Source organism: Carcharhinus amblyrhynchos, chromosome 1 (genome assembly GCF_965287045.1).
Source record: "Carcharhinus amblyrhynchos chromosome 1, sCarAmb.v2.hapA, whole genome shotgun sequence".
Taxonomy (NCBI): Eukaryota; Metazoa; Chordata; class Chondrichthyes; order Carcharhiniformes; family Carcharhinidae; genus Carcharhinus; species Carcharhinus amblyrhynchos.
The window spans coordinates 142,470,802-142,490,587 of NC_137324.1; the positions used below are offsets into that span (position 1 = coordinate 142,470,802).

Consider the following 19,786-nt stretch of genomic DNA (forward strand, 5'->3'; position numbering starts at 1 on the left):
CTGCGATCAAAAGTGTCAGCACACCCCAAGTGCAGAAGGCTAGCCTCGTCCCCTGCTTGAATTTTTTTTGGAAACATCAGCTGACCATCAACTCTTACTTAGTTGGATTTCCCTATTTTGCTCATTCCCTCACTGGATATGCAGATCCTTTTTGTTCTAGTGTACTGGCAGTTCAGGATTTGTACTTGGAATATTCAGCTCTGAAACATGAAAGCAAAATATTGCAAATGTGAAAAGCTGAAATAAAAACAGAGATAATAATCAACAGGTCACATACCATTTGTGGAGAGAAACCTAGTTATTGGCAGGAATTCCCTCCTCCTGGTAGAATCTTCCTGACCTGTCAGAGTGAATGGATCTTTAAACGGCTTGCCAGATTTTCCAGCACTACTCCTTCTGCGACAGAGCCAGAAAATTCCACCCGTAATGTTCATTCACCTGAAAAGTTAGCACTGCTTTTCCCCACAGGTGGAGCCTGACCTACCAAATATTTCCAGCATTTTCAGTTTTTATTACCTTTAATTCTGCATTGGCAAGGTGAAACACTGGGAGTACTTTCATTCATTGGAATCTTAAATTTCCATGACTATATCCTGTCAACTATTAACATGTTAAATTCTGAATCACAATTATGACGGTATCAGGGATGTGAAATTGCAGAGATGAAAAACCCTCTGCACTGTTCTTTGAGCAATAGAGGTGTTCAATATCATAAAGGATCTTAATTAGATAAATAAGACAAAATTGTTTCTGGTGGCAAAAGGGTGACAAACTAGAGGATACAGACTTAAGGTAATTTGCATAAGATCCAGAGTGTAGCCAATTTGAGCATCCAGCCAAAACTCAGTCTACAATTATGCTGGTGGGTGAGATTGAAATATCGAGGCATAAATGCTATTATCTACAGTATGTCCCAAGATTTTTATGACTCACAGCGCCAGGGACATGGGTTTGATTCCCAGCTTGGGTCACTGTCTTTGTGGAGCTTGCACATTCTCGCTGTGACCACATGGGTTTCCTCCATGTGCTCCAGTTTCTTCCCACAGTCCAAAGATGTGTAGTTTAGGCAAATTAGCCATGCTAAGTTGTCCCTTAATGCCTAAAGATGTGCAGTTTAGGTGGATTAGCCATGATAAATGCATGGGGTCACGGGTTTAGGGTAGGGCAGGGCAATGGAAGGATGGCAGGAATATGATACCTTGGTAAGATGTTCTTTATGGGAGATGGTGCAGACTTGATGGACCGAAAGGGCTCTTTCTAAACTGTTGGGATTCTACAGTTCTATGAAGGTCTCCACATGTAGCTTTGACTTAACATTTTAAGATGGACATCTCAGTGATTTATCAAAATTAGAGTTGACAAAAGCATCTTCTATTTCTGACAGAAGTGCACCTTTAGTTTAGGTCTTTATGGGCATATAATGAAAGTAATAGAAAGTGAAGAGTATGTGATTGTAGGTTGGATTTAGCATTTTGATTGAAAATTATATACGAACAGACAAAATAGGAGCAGAAGTAGACAATATGGCCCATCAAGCCTTTTAATAAGATCTTGGCAGATTTGTTTGTGTTGAGTTCCACGTTCCCTCTCGATCTCAATAACTTTGATTCCTTTGCCTAACAAGAATCCATCTACCTCTGACTTAAAAATATTCTGTGACCTTACTTCCACTGCCTTCTGAGGCGGAGTTCCAAAATCACACAACCTCAGAGAAAAAAAATCTCTTCATCTCTATCCTAAAAGCTTAACCTTCCATTTTACAATAGTGTCCCCCTAGTTATGGAGTCACTCACAGGAGTAGGCATTCTTTGATCGCCCACCTTGTCATTATCGTTCAGGATCTTACATACTTCAATCAAGTCACCCATCACTCTTCTAAATTCTAGAGGAAACAACACAGCCTTTCCAACCTATCTTCAGAAGACAACATTTCCGGGTATCATTCCAATAAACCTGAACTGCCTCCAATTCATTTACATCCTTCCTTAAACAAGGAGACCAACACAGTATTCTAGATGTGACCATGCACAACTGAAGCACACCATCCTTTCTTTTATGCTGAATTCCTTAGGAACACATTCCCGAACAATGAGGAATAGATTACAGATGTACAAGGTTTATTTAAAATATACTGTGAGTTTGTTAGATCCCAGCTATAGAAATAAGAGATAGGATTCAGATCACTCAACTCCCTGGTCTAAGGTGCCACTTGGTTTCGCCACATTTTTTTCCTCTTTCCTTTACTGCTTTTCCCTTACTGGTTCTTACAATTCTTTAGGCTGGATTTTCATGCCCTGAATCAGAGCTGACCCATATCAGGCAACCTGAAAAATAGCAGATATATCTCTATTCCAGGATTCTTGCTCTCATTCCTGTCACTGGCGATTTTCATCAGTGTAGAATAAAGAGATCTGGAACCTGCACGCTGATGCCCCCACATGCCAACTCAATTGTGGAATTGTTTTGAAAACGTGTGACCATTAATGTGAACAGAACTGTGAAAGTTGGTAAGTCTCAGATGCATTGGAGCACATTATCAACTGGATAAAGTGCTTTTCTGCATTGTATATAATCAAAATTCAGATTTCACTCTGTCAGGTCTTTGCATCGAGTCTGACTTTGCATAAATGACTTTGAATTTCAATGAACCTGGTTCAAAGCTTCAACAGTGGCTGAGCACTTTGGAATTCATCTGTTTGGCTACTTCAAAGTTTTGACAGATGGTTGACTTTCTGGTTGGCTTCAAAGGCTTTGATATATTTAGCTCTGGAAGTTTTCTTAACACAGTTTTTGGACAGATTCATATTATAAATCCATGGCTAAGCTCCAAACCCACTAATGATCCAGCTCAGAAGGAAAATTGGTATAGCCATCAAAGGGAATGTGAGCTTGTCTGATATTGTCAGATATATGAGCAGCTAACACGATTTTGGATTTGAATTATTCTTTGTTTATTTTCAAAAGATGTATGAACTTCTTAAGGACTGTTATGATAAAGTTTATCAATTCTAACCATAACAGATCCTGGGTAGATCAGTATAAGGCATGAGGGGGTAAGGGGCTGAAGTAATATGAGAGTGATTGGAATATGTTGTGTCAGAGGGTGAAGTGGTATGAGAGTTGAGGAGGTTCAGGAAGGGATGAAGCAGAGTTGGGGTGAAGGCTAGGAGATTTCCCACCTCAAAAAGAGGTTGCCCATTAACCCAGCCATCTTGGCATCTACCTACCTCCATCTCCACATAGGACTTGCTGTGTGAGCTGCCTATCCAATCTTCAGGCCTTCCCTTCCATCTAGCCATATTGATAACATGGGCAGGTACTGTAGATCAGGAGCTGGGATCACAGTGTCAGGAAATGACCAGACTCCCAATTCCTACCTCCAAGAGGAGAATTTGGCTCCATTTGTACATCATAATAAAGCATCATTTACTTTCATGGAAATCTGATATAAAAACAGAAAATTCTGGAAGTACTCAGCCAATCAGCTAGCGTGAATAGAGAGTGAAAAAAGTCACATGATATCATTGTAAAGTTGGATTATTATTTTCATTGCTCACATATGACAAAGAAGTAAGTTTGGTTTTGTCACTGTATGTAATGCATTATTCTGATAGTATAATTATTATAATATAAGTTTTATGTTTATTTGTACCAAAAATGATCACTATTAAAATAGTACCCTGGCTAAGAGTTGATGGCTGCTTCCCATTACCATTTCCATACCCATATGTGGTCCTTTAGGCCACCAGGAAAAAACTTCGCCCTGATACACATCTTTAATCTCATTACAAATAGATAACATTACTCACCTGATGTACTGTTTGGTTTTCCCAAATTTTTCAGACAGAAACTGCAATCCCCTATTACTTGGAAAAGTTGAGTATGACACGATAGTAGAGTACTTGATCTCTTCACATGGAACTGGACAGTTGAAGTTATGTGCACCTGCTTTGCAAAGTCCCTCTTTTTCTAAGTTACCTGGAATATAAAGCAGACAATGCAAACTGTTTATTTTTAATGAGCAATTGGTATTCATAACATAATATCCATGTTGCTTATCTTAGTTCATGTAATTTAATAAGTTGTACTTACCATTTCCTAAATAAGACCATAAGAAATAAGAATAGGTGTAGGCTGTTCAAGTCCTTGACCTGCTCCACCATTTCCGAAGTCCACTTTCCTGTCCTTTCCCTGAAACCTTCGATTCCGATACTGGTCAAAAATCTATCTATCTCAGCCTTGAATATACACATTGGTTCAGTGCTGGGACCCTTATTGTGTGTTATATACATAAATTATATCAATGAAAATGGGGGGGGGAATGATAAGCAAGTTTGCAGATTATACAAAGATTAGTAGGGTGGTTAGTGAAGAAGAAGGTCATAGATTAAAGAAAATTCATATGGGTTGGTCAGATGGGCAGAGCAGTGGCAGCTGGTGTTTAACCCTGATAGGTGTGAGACAAGGGAACATTTAGTGAATGGAAGGACACTAGGAAGCTCAGAGGAACAGATGGATTTTGGGTACTTAATCACAGATCCCTGAAGATGGCAGAGCAGGTGAATAGGATAGTTAAGAGGACATATGGGGCATTTGGGTGGAGTTATAAAAGATGGGGGGGGGCTGCAAAAGGGTGGCTATACAATTTGGGTATGCAAGGGGACTATGCAAGAGGGGGACATTGCAAGGAGGAAGAATGCAAGGAAGGGCTATGCAGGTTGGGACATAATGTAAGGGAGTGCTATGCAAGCTGGGGGCTATGCAAGGGGAGCTCTCCCCCAATGTCGGTGATCCATACTGATGTGTGGGAAAACATGCCACTGATGACTGGAGGGAGTCCAATGTCCATGGGGAGGGGAAGGGGGCATATGGAAGGAGGTCTCTCAGTTCACTGCAAGATCAGGGCACCCTGCACAATGGCAAATCTCCCTGCTGTGAGAAAAACTGATGAATGTGGAAAGATTGCAGTGCCAAACCCACTCAAAAAAGAGATGCAGAACACATCCGTTTTCAGACTTTTATGACACTTAGGATTTCTTGAGGGAAAATCATCCCCAAAAAATGCATTGTTGTAGCTACCCTTTCTAACTAAATTAACTCAATCAACATGAAGATTAAAGTCACTTTAATTATTGCTGTATTTTTACATGCTCCTATTATTTGCTGATTTATATCCTTTCCTGCAGTGTGGCTACTGTTTGGGGGTCTATGAACTACTCCTACCAATGTCTTCTTTCTCTTGCTATTTTTTACCTTCACCCAAATGGACCCGACATCATCTGAGCCTACACCATCTCTCACAACTGACCTAATTTCATCACTTATTAACAATGCTAGCCTACCACCTTTCCCTCCTTCTTATCTTTCCAAAAAATAAAATATCTGTGGATATTAGGTTCCCAGTTTTGATCTCCTTTTAACCATATCTCTGAAACAGCTATGAGGTTAAATCCATATGTTGTACTTAATGTTTCCTAACTACAATGGACCGGATTTCCTGTCTGCCCTGCGGCAAAGAACAAAGAAAACTACAACACAGGAACAGGCCCTTCTGCCCTCCAAGCCTGCGCTGATCATGATGCCTGCCCTAACTAAAACCATACACACTTATAGAATTCATATCCTTCCATTCCCATCCTACTCATGTATTTGTCTAATTGTCCTTTAAATGCCGCTCCCACAACTTCTCCAAGCAACGCGTTCCAGACACTTACCACTCTCCACATAAAAAACTTGCCTTACATATTTCTAACCTTTTCCCCTCGTAACTTAAACCTATATTCCGTAGTATTTGACTTTTCCACTTCAGGAAAGATCACCGGACTATCCATTCTGTCCATGCAACTCATAATCTTGTAAATCTCTATCAAGTCATCACTTAACCTCTGTCGTTCCATTGAGAACAAATCGAGTTTATCCAACCTTGCCCCATAGCTAATATCCTCCAGATCAGGCAACATCCTAGTAAACATCTTCTGTACCCTCTCCAAAGCTTCCACATCCTCCTGGTAGTATGTCAACCAGAATTGTACACAATATTCTAAATGAGACCTAACTAAGGTTCTGTATAGCTGTAGCAGGAGCTGCCAAGTTTTATACTCAATTCCCCAACTGATGAAGGCAAGCATGCTGTATGTTTTCTTGGCTACCTTATCCACCTGCATTGCCACTTTCAGTGATCAGTGGACACGTACGCCCAGAACTCTCTGCCTGTCAATGCTTCTAAATGTTCTACCATTTACCGAGTAATTCCTGGGGGAATTGTACCTTCCAAAATACTTTATGTTACACTTGTCTAGATTAAGCTCCATCTGCCATTTCTCTGCCCAAGTCTCCAAACGGTGTATATCTTGCTGTATCCTCTGACAGTCCCCTTCACTATCTGTAACTCCACCAATTTTTGTGTCACCTGCGACTTTGCTAATCAGACCAACTACATTTTCCTCCAAATCAATTATATATACTACAAGCAATAAAGGTCCCATAACTGATCCCTCTGGAACACTCCTAGTCACAGTCTTCCATTCAGAAAAGCACTCCTCTGCTGCTACCCTTTGTCTTCTATGGCCAAGCCAGTTCCGTATCCAATTTGCCAGCGCTCCTCTGATCCCATGTGACTTCACATTTTGTACCAGTCTACTATGAGGTACCTTGTCAGAGGCTTTACTGAAGTCCATGTATACCACATCCACAGACTTTCCCTCATCTATCACCTTCATCATTTCTTCAAAAAACCCAGTCAAGTTAGTGAGGCACGACCTCCCCTTCACAAAACCATGTTGTCTATCACAAATAAGTCCATTTGTTTCCAAATGTGAGTAAATCCTGTTCCGAAGAAACTTTTCCAATAATTTTCCTACCTCTGACGTAAGGCTTACTGGCCAATAATTTCCTGGATTATCACTGCTGCCCTTCTTAAAGAATGGAACAACATTGGCTGTCCTCCAGTACTCTGGAACTTCATCAATAGCCAATGAGGATACAAAGATTTCTGTCAAGGGCCCGGCCCTTGGTCACCATTACTGAAACTACCTTTTTATTAATTATGTTATTAATTAAATTTAAAGTCCACTTGGTGTCAGCCCGGAATTTTAGCCTGGGCCTTTGGATTATTAGTCCAGTGACATTATAGTTAGGCTACCACCTTCCCAACAAACATTTGTCTTTGCTGTGTGGGTAACAATCTGGCAGTGCATTTTCTGACTTGTTATCAAGTCCACTCAGGCTGCATCTCATTTGAGTCATTGAAATAAAATTGGTACCAGTTATACAATGGATGGGTAATCTGCTCTGTCAGGTGAAGATGGAAATTTTATGACTGGGCATCAGAGGAGGAAAGGTTTAACAAAACTATGAAGATTCTCATGATAGAATATGCACTCTCAACTCTTCTGCCCAAAGACTGATTGGTTGATATATAGAAAGTTGATTTTGTACTTGGATCACAAGCATAAAGCTTGGTTTTTTAGTGCAGGTGAAAAGTAAAGACCAGACTGAAAGTTACAGGACAGTTACAGGACAGATTTTAGACATCACCACGTATATGTGTCATATGCACTGGTCTTTCCCTTCAAGGTCTTTAGCTAATGGAATGCAAAGGATGGAAATTCTATGGCTACCTTTGAGTAGGTACATGTGCAATTGGGCAGGACTACCCTACCCACAGCTCATGCCCGCCCCCTGACCTCCAGCTTCTTCCAAGAACCCCCCAGTGTTTTTTTCCATAACCCCTGGCTCCATCGCAACCCAACGCACCCCTACTTCATCCCATTTCTTCTACAGGACTCCGCAGCACCTGAAAATTCTCAGGAAGGGATCCAGGTTCCAGAGATTGGGACTTAAAGGGCCCAATTTTCCCATTTTGATGCTAAGTACTGAGTCTGGGCATGATTCAGATCCAACTTGTGAAACCTGTTCTCAAGTGCCCCCATATGCACTCAACTTAAAATAAAAGTTGTGAATCTGAATCTTGCTGTGGGAAGGGCTTATCGTGCCCGAAATGCCGCTACTCCAATCGGAGTCTTCAAGTGCACATGCGCAGTAAAAAAAATTTGGAAAACCCACCCATGCCACATTGTGCCTGGGCCACAAAAAATGGCCCTAGTGCGATGGCCCCCTCAGACATTGCCCCACCCCCACAACATAACTGACCCCCTTATCCACCTATTCCCACCTCTATCAGACCAATCGCGGCACCACTTCCCCCCCACCAATCACCCGCAGAGTGACAGTGGACCCCCCCCGTCCCGCCCCTGCCACCCCCCTCCACCAGAGAGCCATCTGGCCTCCCTCCTCCTCTCTCCCCACCAGAGATACATCTGACCCATTTCCTTCACCCCCCCTCCCCCCACCCCACCAGAGAATGATCTGGCCCTCTTTCTCCTCCCCATCCCCCACCAACCAGAGAATGATCTGACCTCCCTCTTACCCCCTCCTGCCCCCACCAGAGATACATCTGGCCTCCCTCCCTCTCCCCCCCACTGATCTGAATTACAGAACCACTGGAAACTCTGAACTTACCTCTTCAGAACCTGGAACGCCCAAAACAGACTGTTGTCGAGCATCTCTGTTTCACGCTGTATCTGGACAGGCAAACACAATGGTAAAGGCGGAAGTGCCAGCAAGTTTGGGCGTACAGCCCATTAAGTCAATATAAATGCATGCAAATGCATTTAAATTGACGTCGCGCCTGTTTTGGGCACAGTCCCGATCATGTCATTTGCTGGCCTTGGTAGAGGTGGAAACGGCATGGAATTGGGCACAGATCGCGTTATTTACCTCATGTCCGACTTTACCAAGTTTTCACACTTGAAATCGGACCCAAGGCCACAATTTCCAGAAATGCAACCATAACTTTAAGTGAGGACTTTGTACATTTTTAATTGATTTATTTAGGGGATATGGTCATCACTGGCATGACCAACATTTATTGCCTATACCTTGTTGCTCTTGAGAAGCAGTTGTAAGCTGGCTTCTGAAACCACTGAGGTTTGCATTGTGAAGGTAATGACATAATGCTTTTAGTTAGGATATTTCATGATTTAGAACCAAAGACAATGTAAGAACTATGGTATCATGATCTGTGATATCATCCAAGTCAGGATGCGATGTGATTTTAAGTTAGACAGAGTGGTTGGAGAAAGGGTCATGGAATGTGGATGCTGCAGCACTTGGAGTTGGGCTACTCCCATGTGCCTGCTGTCCTTCTTATTCCAGATAGTGCAGTCTGGGAGTTGCTGTTGAAGAAGGTTTGATGAGTTGCTGCAGAGCATTTTCTAGATGTACATTGTAGCCATGTTGTGGTATTGAGTGAAGGGAGTGAGTATTTAAAATTGTGAATGAGGTGTCAATCTGGTGAACTATTTTGTTCTAATTGATGTCAAGCTTCTCATATATTGGAGCTGCACTCACCTAGGTAAGTGAAGAGTATTCCACGTTCCTGACTTGGGCCTTGCAGGTGGAGAAAGGCGATGGCATGTCAGCTGGTGAGTAATTCACTACAATATATGCAGCCTCTGATCTGCTCCTATATTTGTGCAGCTGGTTCAGGTTAGTTTCCAATCAATGGTGATTCCCAGCTATTAATGGATTTGAGTTTGACAGTAGTAAGGCCATTGTATGACTGGTACTTGTATTGGCATGAAATTTACTTCATCAGCTCAAGCCTATATATTCTTCAGATCTCGTTGCACTATTGTTAATGACTCTCACTACCTGAAAGGCTATGAATGGAACGTACGCCATGCAATCATCAGCAAACCTCTCCAGTTCTGATGTTATGGCCAAGGAATGCAGCCGAACTCCTGTTGCAATGTCCCAATACTGAAATGCATGGCCTCCACCAACTGCAGTCATCATTCTTTGTGCTAGATATGACCCTAGCCAGTGGACACTTTTCCCCTAATTCTCACTGACTTCAATTTTGCTAGCATTCTTTGCTGCTATACTTGGTCAAATGCTGCCTTGATATCAAAAGAAAATTCCACTGAGAAGAGAAAAAAATTGCAGGCCACGGAAAAGATCAATGGACCAACTCAGACACAGACATGATGGATCAAATTGCCTCCTTTCTTGCTGGAACCTTTCTATGATTCTGTGTCTTGTGATTCTGTGATTTTGTTTTCTTTTATGCCAGATGTGGTTCCAGCCAGTGCTGCATTTCCACAGATTCCCATTAACTTCAATTTTACTAGAACTCCATTGTTTTTACTGTATCCCATGCACCCAGAACATAAGAAAGGAATAGACCACATGATGTGTTGTGCCTACTCTGCTATTTAATACCATCATGGCTGATCTTGTGGTTCGACCCCACTTTCATTTAGAATTGGCTGAAGATTGGTTTCAGTCATGGTGGGGACTTTAATTCTATTCTTAGCATGCTTTTTCTGCTGTTTCATAGACTTAAAGTTTCACCAGGTTGGCAACTCATTTTTAAAAGTTTATTTATTATTATCACAAGTAGGCTTACATTAACACTGCAATGAAGTTACTGTGAAAACCTCCTAGTTGCCACACTTGGTGGCTGTTTGGGTACACTGAGGGAGAATTTAGCATGGCCAATGCACCTAACCAGCACAACTTTTGAACTGTGGGAGGAAACCGGAGAACCAGGATGTTGCCTGGTTTACCAGGATGTTGCCTGGTATGGAGGGGAGGTCCTATGAGGAGAGACTGAGGGATTTGGGGTTGTTTTCGCTAGAAAGAAGGCGGCTAAGAGGGGATCTTATTGAAACATATAAGATGATTAGAGGTTTAGATAGGGTGGATAGTGATAGCCTTTTTCCTTGGATGGAGAAAGCTAGCACGAGGGGGCACGGCTTTAAATTAAGGGGGGGTAGTTATAGGACTGATGTCAGGGGTAGGTTCTTTACCCAGAGGGTGGTGAGGGATTGGAATGCCCTGCCTGCTGCAGTTGTAAATGCGCCTAATTTGGGGGCGTTTAAGAGACCCGTGGATAGGTTTATGGACGAAAAGGGATTGGTTTAGATTAGTGGGTCATTGTTTTTTTTTAACTGGTCGGCGCAACGTTGTGGGCCAAAGGGCCTGTTCTGCGCTGTAATGTTCTATGTTCTATGTTCTAACCTGGAGAAAATCCATGCAGACATGGGGAGAATGTGTTGACTCTGCACAGACAGTGATCCAAGCGGGGAATTGAACCTAGGTCCCTGGCGCTGTGAGGCAGTAGTGTTAGCTGTTCACTAAAACCAATTTGCAATTAAGTGCACTTAGTGCTGATTCTGACATGCTATCTTCAAAGTATTTATTGAACATGGGTCAGTCCATCAGTTTAATGGCAATGATGATGCTGGATCACATGTTTACAGATTGTAGAGGAATACAAACCTGCTGTTGTTTGTATCCTATAGAATGTTAAAGATATCAAACTTTGAACAGCTGAATCTGTTCTGAATTTATCCTATTTAGTACGGTGGAAGGTGTCCTTAGTAAAAAGTACCACAACGCCACAAGACCTGTGCAGTGGTCATTCCTGCTGATACAGCATATGCATTTGCAACAGGTAGATTGGTAAGAATCATTACTTTTTCCTGATGTTAGTTGGCAGATATGTCCCAAGATTTGATTAGCTGTGGCACTCTCAAACCACTCTTCATGATGGATATTCCCAGAGTGCATCATGCCCTTGCTACCCTCAGTGCAACTTTTGAGTGAATTTCAACTTGGAAGACGAGTACGGATTCATCAGCAGAGAGAGTGTGTACTTAGTAATCAGCAGGGGGTTTCCTTGCTCATGTTTAACCTGATGCCATGAGATTTTATGGGATATGAAGCCCATGTTGAGGGCTCCCATAGCCAATTGCTCCTGACTGCAGAGAGAAGGTGGAGTCTGAGATGTTGGCAAATATGTCAGTATGATCATTGCAGGTTTAACTAACGTGTCCCAATTTAGAACCTGCAATTTAGTGGAACAGATGGTGGTGGCCAACTGATGCCTGGTTAATCTCTTGGTTTGATTTTTAATGCTTTAAATAATTGTTTTGATCATCTTTAAATAAATCAGCTTGTACTGTTTCTGCTTACTTTACCATTTATGTTAAAGTGATGCTTCCAAGGCATGATACTTACGTAAAATGGGATATGCACAGTTGTAATACTTTTCTGGTTCACATTCAGGCCCCTTTCCTTGAAAAAAAAATGCATGTAACAATGTTAAAACTGCTGCAAGTAATTTCCTCACTGACCAAATGTTTGTTTGCCAAAGGGTAGATTTGGACTTAAGGATACATTCTAATAAGGTTACCAATAAATTATATTAATAATATGGCCCAAGTGTTATTGTATTTGATCTTATAAAAATATGCACAATATGTTAGTCGCTCTATTAGCAGCTACACAGGGGTTTTTGGTGCACAGCTGGCCAAAAATGAGGACACCATTAATATTAAATGGCCCATTTCTGAACCATTAACATTGTATATTTATTACAGTTGATGGTACTGGAGAATCATCTGTGATGGTTACATGTAACAAAAGCATCATCTCTATCTCTAATCCCTGCGTTGGTACTACACCTTCAGTGGTACTATCTTCAATATTAATCTATGAGGTGCCAATGCTACAATCACTCTGGCATATTTCTTAAAACTCAAAAATGCTTTTTTTTACTTTGAAGTCACATGAGGAAGTGCAGGAATTTGCGATGATCTTCTTGATGTTTTTAATATTAAACCACGTGTTTCAGAAATTGATGGCCATTACACTGATTTGTCGCATCCTTCCCAGCGCTCAATCTTAATTTTTCAATGTTGATGTAAAAATATACCACAAGATAAATGGAGCTCATAGAATCACGCAGTACAGGCCTTTTGGCCCATCAAGTCTACACTGGCACATTAGAAACACCTCACTTTCTACCTAATCCCACTTACCAGCACTTGGTCCATAGCCCTGAGTGTTATGACATGGCAAGTGGATATCTAGGTACTTTTAAAGGATGTGAGAAAACTCACATCTATTATTCTAGACTCTCACCACCCTCTGGATAAAAAAAGTTTTTCTTCTTATCCCTGCTAAATCTCCTGCCCCTCACCTTGTACCTATGACCCCTCATGACTGACCTTTCAACTAAGGGGAACAACTGCCCCTTATCCACTCTGTCCATGCCTCTCATAATCTTGTACACCTCGATCAGGTCGCACCCCATCTCCCCTCACCAAATATCTGTACAACTCCAACATGATTTCCCTGCTTTTGTAATCTATTCCTCAATTGATAAAGGGAAGTGTCCCATGTGCTTTTTTTCACCACCTCACTAACATTCTATAATGTAAAATGAGGCCATTTGGCCAATTAAGCCTCCACCACCAACAATCCCACTTAGGCCCTATCCCCATAACCCCACAAAATTTATCGTGTTAATCCCCCTGTCACTAATGGTCAATTTAGATGCTCAATCAAAATAATCCACACATCTTAAAAGTTTAAATTTAAAATTTACATTAGATATGATCAGCACATCAGATGAACAAGTTTCAAGTATCATTTCAAACATTATACAAGTTCAAAGGTATCCCAATACAGTCTTTTCTTATACAATGTATTTATAAGCACTTATCACAGTAGATGACTTAATCCACTGTTTTTGTTGTGGTGGGAAACAGGAGCACCCAAAAGGAACCCACACAGACATAGCAAGAACATGCAAACTCCACACAGCAACCCTTGGCCAGAATTGAACCCAGGTCCTTGGCACTGTGATGCAGCAGTACTAACTATTGTACCACCATGCTTCCTCTAACATGACCTTCAGTCTTCAAAGATATATGGATAAATATGCCAAGGTCCCTTTGTTCCACAGAAAATTCTATGTCATGCCATCCATTGAATGTTTCCTTATCAAATTACCCTTTCCAAAGTTCATGACTTCATACTTTTCAAGGTTAAATTCCATTTGCCACTTATCTGCCTAGCTGACAATCCCATCCATATTTTCCTATAGTCCAAGACACTCAACCACCCAGCCAATCATTGTGTCATCCGCAAACTTACTAATTTACTAATCTTATCTCCCACATATTTTGTTTTCATAAATTATGAAAAATAGGAGACCCAGCACAGAACCATGTGATTTGCCACTGGACACTAGCTTTCAGTCACTAAAGCAGCCTTCTGGCATCACCCTCTGTCTCCTACAACTGAGCCAATTTTAAATCTATTTCATCACACTATCCTGTATCCCATGTGCATTTGCCTTCTTTCTAAACCTCCCATGTGGGACCTTGTAAAGGCTTTACTGAAATCCATATAAACTACATCAACTGCACTATCCTCATCTACACACCCGGTCACCTCCTCAAAAAATTCAAATGAGGCATCATACCCCCGTAACAAAGCCATGCTGACAATCCCTAATCAAGCCTTACCTTTCCAAGTGGAGATAGATGCTCTCCTTCAGAACCTTCTCCAGTAATTTCCTCACCACTGATGTGAGACTCACTGGTCGGTAGTTCCCTGGTTTATCTCTACAACGCTTCTTAAATAGCTAAACCTCTTAAGCTGTTCTCCAGTCCTCTGGCACCTGTCCTGTTGCCAAAGAGGAATTAAAAATTTGGGTCACAGCCCCTGCAATCAACTCCCTCACAGCCTGGTACGCAATTCATCTGGATCTGGATATTTGTCCACTTCTAAGCCTGCTAATACCTTCAATACCTTGTCCTTCGCTATGTCAATTTGCTCAAGAACCTTGTACTGTCTCTCCCTGAATTCCATACCTTCATCCTCATTTGCTTGGGTGAAAATAGATGTGAAATACTTATTCAACACTCTACCAATGTCCTCTGGTTCCCAGCACAGATTGCCTCCTTGTCCCTAATGAGCTCAACTGTTTTGCTGGTTATCCAATTCCCATTAGCATACTTATCGAATTGCAATACTGAATTGCTTCCTTAAAACAATCCAGTTCGTGTGTTGTTGGAACACCCACATCCTTTTCAGGAAAGGAGTTCTTGGATTTTGACCCAATGATGCTGAAGGAACAACAAAAATGATAGGGAATGGGATAGCTTGATCTTGGGTTTGGAATAGCTCGGCACAACATCAAGGGCCGAAGGGCCTGTACTGTGCTGTACTGTTCTATGATCTATGTTCTATGTTTGTTCTATGTTCTATGTTAAAAACAATTTAACGTTCCTCTTCTTCCTTTATTCATCTACTCTGTCCAGTAAGAAAATATATACATGATAACGTTAAAGCCAAAGAGGAAGCATGTAAATTGGCCAGAAAAAGCAGCCAACCTGAGGACTGGGAGAAATTTAAAATCCAGCAAAGAAGGACAAAGGGTTTAATTTGGAAGAGGAAATAGAATGCGAGTGCAGGTTTGGAGAAAACAAAAACTGACTGCAAAAGCTTCTATAGAAATGTGAAGAGAAAAAGACTTATGAAGACAAACGTAGATTCCGTACAGATAGAATCAGGTAAATAATGGGCAATAAAGAGATGGCAGATCAGCTGAGCAAATACTTTGGATTCATCTTCACGAAGATGGGGTGGGGGGGGGGGCGGCACGGTAGCACAGTGGTTAGCATGGCTGCAGGGTCCTGGGTTTGATTCGCGGCTCGGGTCACTGTCTGTGTGGAGTTTGCACATTCTCCTTATGTCTGCGTGGGTTTCCTCCAGGTACTCCAGTTTCCTCCCACAGTCCAAAGATGTGTAGGTTAGGTTGATTGGCCATGCTAAGAAATTGCCCCTTAGTGTCCAGGGATGCGTAAGTTAGAGGGATTAGTGGGTATAATATATGGGGTAGGGCCTGTGTGGGATTGTGTTCAGTGCAGCCTCGATGGGCCGAAGGGCCTCTTTCTGCACTGTAGGGTTCTATGATGATTCTATGATGATGATGAAGAGGACACAAATAACCTTCCAGAAATATTAGGGGACAGAGGGTCTAGCATGAAGGAGGAATTAAAAGGTATCCTTATTAGTCAGGAAACTATAATAGGGAAATTGTTGAGATTAAAACCTGACAAGTCCCCAAGGCCTGATGCTCTGTATCTCAGGGTACTAGAAAGAAGGATTATCTGAATGGTGACAGTTTAGGAAAAGAAAAAGTGCAATACAGTCCTAGAAATAGTGGATGCATTGGTGAGCAAGGTAGCTAAGGTAACCCCACTTTTTAAAAAAGGAGGGACAGAGAAAACCGAAATTACAGACCGGTTAGCCTGACATCAGTGGAGGAGAAAGTGCTGGAGTCAATTATTAAGAATGCAATACCTGAGCATTTGGAAAGCAGTGACAGGTTCGACCCAAGCCAGCATGGATTCATTAAAGGGAAATCGTGCTTGACAAATCTTCTGGAATTTTTTGAGGATGTGACCAGTAGAGTGGACAAAGCTGAACCAGTGGTTGTCGTGCATCTGGACTTTCAATAGGCTTTTGCCAAGGTCCCACACGAGAAATTAGTGAGCAAAATTAAAGCTCATGGTATTGGGGGTAATGTAGTGTCATGGATAGAGAACAGGTTGGCAGACAGGAAGAAGAGACTGGGAATAAACAGCTCCTTTTCAGAGTGGCAGGCAGTGATTAGTGGGGTACTGCAAGGTTCAGTGCTAGGATCCCAGCTATTCACAATACACATTAATGATTTGGATGAAGAATTGAATGCAATATCTCCAAATTTGCAGACTACACGAAACTGGGTGGCAGTGTGTGCTATTCGGAGGATGTTAAGAAGTTGCAAGGTGACTTGGACATGCTGGCTGAGTGGGCAAATACAATATAATATGGATAAATGTGAGGTTATCCACTTTGGTGACACTTTGGATTATCTGAATGATAGCAGTTTAGGAAAAGGGGAAGTGCAATGAGACCTGGGGGTGTCATGGTGGAACAATCACTGAAGATTGCATGCAGATACAGCTGGCAGTGAGGAAAGCTCGGGCATACTGGCTGTCATGGCAAGAGGATTGGAGTAAAGATGTCTTGCTGCAGTTATACAGCACTTTGGTGAGGCCACATCTTGAGTATTATATGCAGTTTTGGTCTCCTAGTCTGAGGAAGGAGATCTCAGCTATTGAGGGAATTCAGTGACGGTTCACCAGACTGAATCCTGGAATGGCAGGATTGACATATGAAGGGAGACTGGATCAACTGGCCTTGTACTCACAGGAATAGAACATAGAACATAGAACATTACAGCGCAGAACAGGCCCTTCGGCCCACGATGTTGCGCCGACCAGCTTTTAAAAAAAAAACAACACTAACCCACTAATCTAAACCAATCCCATTTCGTCCATAAACCTATCCACAGATCTCTTAAACGCCCCCAAACTAGGCGCATTTACAACTGCAGCTGGCATGGCATTCCAGTCCCTCACCACCCTCTGGGTAAAGAACCTACCCCTGACATCAGTCCTATAACTACCCCCCCTTAATTTAAAGCCGTGCCCCCTCGTGCTAGCTTTCTCCATCCTAGGAAAAAGGCTATCACTATCCACCCTGTCTAAACCTCTAATCATCTTATATGTTTCAATATGGTCCCCTCTTAGCCGCCTTCTTTCCAGCGAAAACAACCCCAAATCTCTCAGTCTCTCCTCATAGGATCTCCCCTCCATACCAGGCAACATCCTGGTAAACCTCCTCTGCACCCTCTCCAAAGCCTCTACATCCTTCCTGTAATGCGGGGACCAGAACTGCACACAATACTCCAAGTGCGGCCGCACCAGAGTTGTGTACAGTTGCAACATGACACTGCGACTCCTAAATTCAATCCCCCTACCAATAAACGCCAAGACACCGTATGCCTTCTTAACAACCTTATCTACTTGATTCCCAACTTTCAGGGATCTATGTACACATACACCTAGATCCCTCTGCTCCTCCACACTATTCAAAGTCCTCCCGTTAGCCCTATACTCAACACATCTGTTATTCCTACCGAAATGAATTACCTCACACTTCTCCACATTAAACTCCATCCGCCACCTCGCGGCCCAGCTCTGCAACCTTTCTAAGTCACCCTGCAAACTATGACACCCTTCCTCACAATCTACCACACCTCCGACTTTGGTGTCATCAGCAAACTTACTAATCCACCCAACTATACCCTCATCCAGATCATTAATAAAGATTACGAACAGCAGCGGCCCCAAAACAGATCCCTGAGGCACACCACTCCATGACGAATATTTACCATCAACCACCACCCTCTGTCTCCTATCTGCTAGCCAATTCCTGATCCAATTACCTAGATCACCCCCAATCCCATACATCTGCATTTTCTGCAGAAGCCTACCATGGTGAACCTTATCAAACGCCTTACTAAAATCCATATATACCACGTCAACTGCCTTACCCCTATCCACCTCTTTGGTCGCTTTCTCAAAGAACTCGATAAGGTTAGTAAGGCACGACCTACTCGCTACAAAACCATGCTGACTGTCTCTAATCAATTCATTACTCTCCAAATAACTATAAATCCTGTCTCTAATAATCCTTTCCAAAACCTTACCCACCACAGAAGTAAGACTCACTGGTCTATAATTCCCAGGGAAGTCTCTGCTCCCCTTCTTAAACAATGGGACAACATTTGCTGTCCTCCAATCTTCCGGTACTATACCAGAGACCAACGACGACCTGAAGATCAGAGCCAGAGGCTCCGCAATCACCTCTTGCCTTCCAGAGAATCCTAGGGTAAATCCCATCCGGACCAGGGGACTTATCTATTTTCAAACCCTCTAGAATATCCAGCACATCCCCCGTATCAACTGCAATACTATCTATTTTACACCCCTGCACCCCAGTGTCCTCCTCAGCTACATTCATGTCCCCTTGCGTGAACACCGAAGAGAAATATTGGTTCAACGCCTCTCCAATCTCCTCCGGTTCCACACACAACTTCCCTCTACTGTCTGTAACTGGCCCTAATCTTGCCCTAACCAACCTTCTGTTCTTGACATACCTGTAAAACGCCTTAGGGTTCTCCTTAATCCTATCAGCCAGAGTCATCTCATGTCCTCTTTTAGCCCTTCTTAACTCCCTCTTCAACTCCCTCCTAGCCAATCTAAAACTTTCTAATGCACTACCTGAGCCCTCAAGCCTCATCCGAACATAAGCCTCCTTTTTCTTCCTAACCAACGAATCAACTTTTTTAGTGCACCACGGTTCCCTGGGCCTACCAAATCCTCCTTGCCTGACAGGGATATACCTATCACAGACCCGCAGTAGCTGCTCCTTGAAAAATCTCCACATCTCGGACGTTCCCAGTCCCTGTAATCTCCTAGTCCAACCAATGCTTCCTAATTCTCTCCTAATAGCCTCATAATTACCCTTCCCCCAGCTGAAACTACTGACCCGAGGTTCATGCCTATCCCTTTCCATCACTAAGGTGAACGTAATCGAATTGTGGTCACTATCCCCAAAATGCACACCAACTTCCAAGTCTAGCACCTGGTCTGGCTCATTACCCAGCACCAAATCCAATATAGCCTCACCTCTAGTCGGCCTATCTACATACTGAGTCAAAAAACCTTCCTGCACACTTTGAACAAAAACTGACCCCTCTAACGAGCTAGAGCTATAGCAATTCCAATCAACATGAGTAAAGTTAAAGTCCCCCATAACAATTACCCTATTACTTTCACTCCTAACAAGGATCGTCTCCGCAATCCTTTCCTCAACCTCTCTAGAACTTTTTGGAGGTCTATAAAAGACTCCCAACAGGGTGACCTCTCCTCTCCTATTTCTAATCTCCGCCCATACTACCTCAACAGACAAGTCCTCATCAAAGTTCCTCTCTGACACTGTGATACAGAGTCCTCATCAAAGTTCCTCT

General features: G+C 42.4%; 1 protein-coding gene across 1 annotated transcript in view; it reads right to left on the reverse strand.

Moving 5' to 3' along the window:
• Positions 1 to 19,786, reverse strand: part of LOC145341381 (bile acid-sensitive ion channel-like) — a 77,129-nt gene that overhangs the window by 20,479 nt on the left and 36,864 nt on the right. The window contains exons 6-7 of the mRNA XM_080186356.1: positions 12,088 to 12,144; positions 3,810 to 3,978 (exon numbers count right to left, since the gene is read on the reverse strand). Coding sequence (XP_080042482.1) covers positions 3,810 to 3,978; positions 12,088 to 12,144 — 226 coding nt within the window. The remainder of the gene's footprint in view (positions 1 to 3,809; positions 3,979 to 12,087; positions 12,145 to 19,786) is intronic.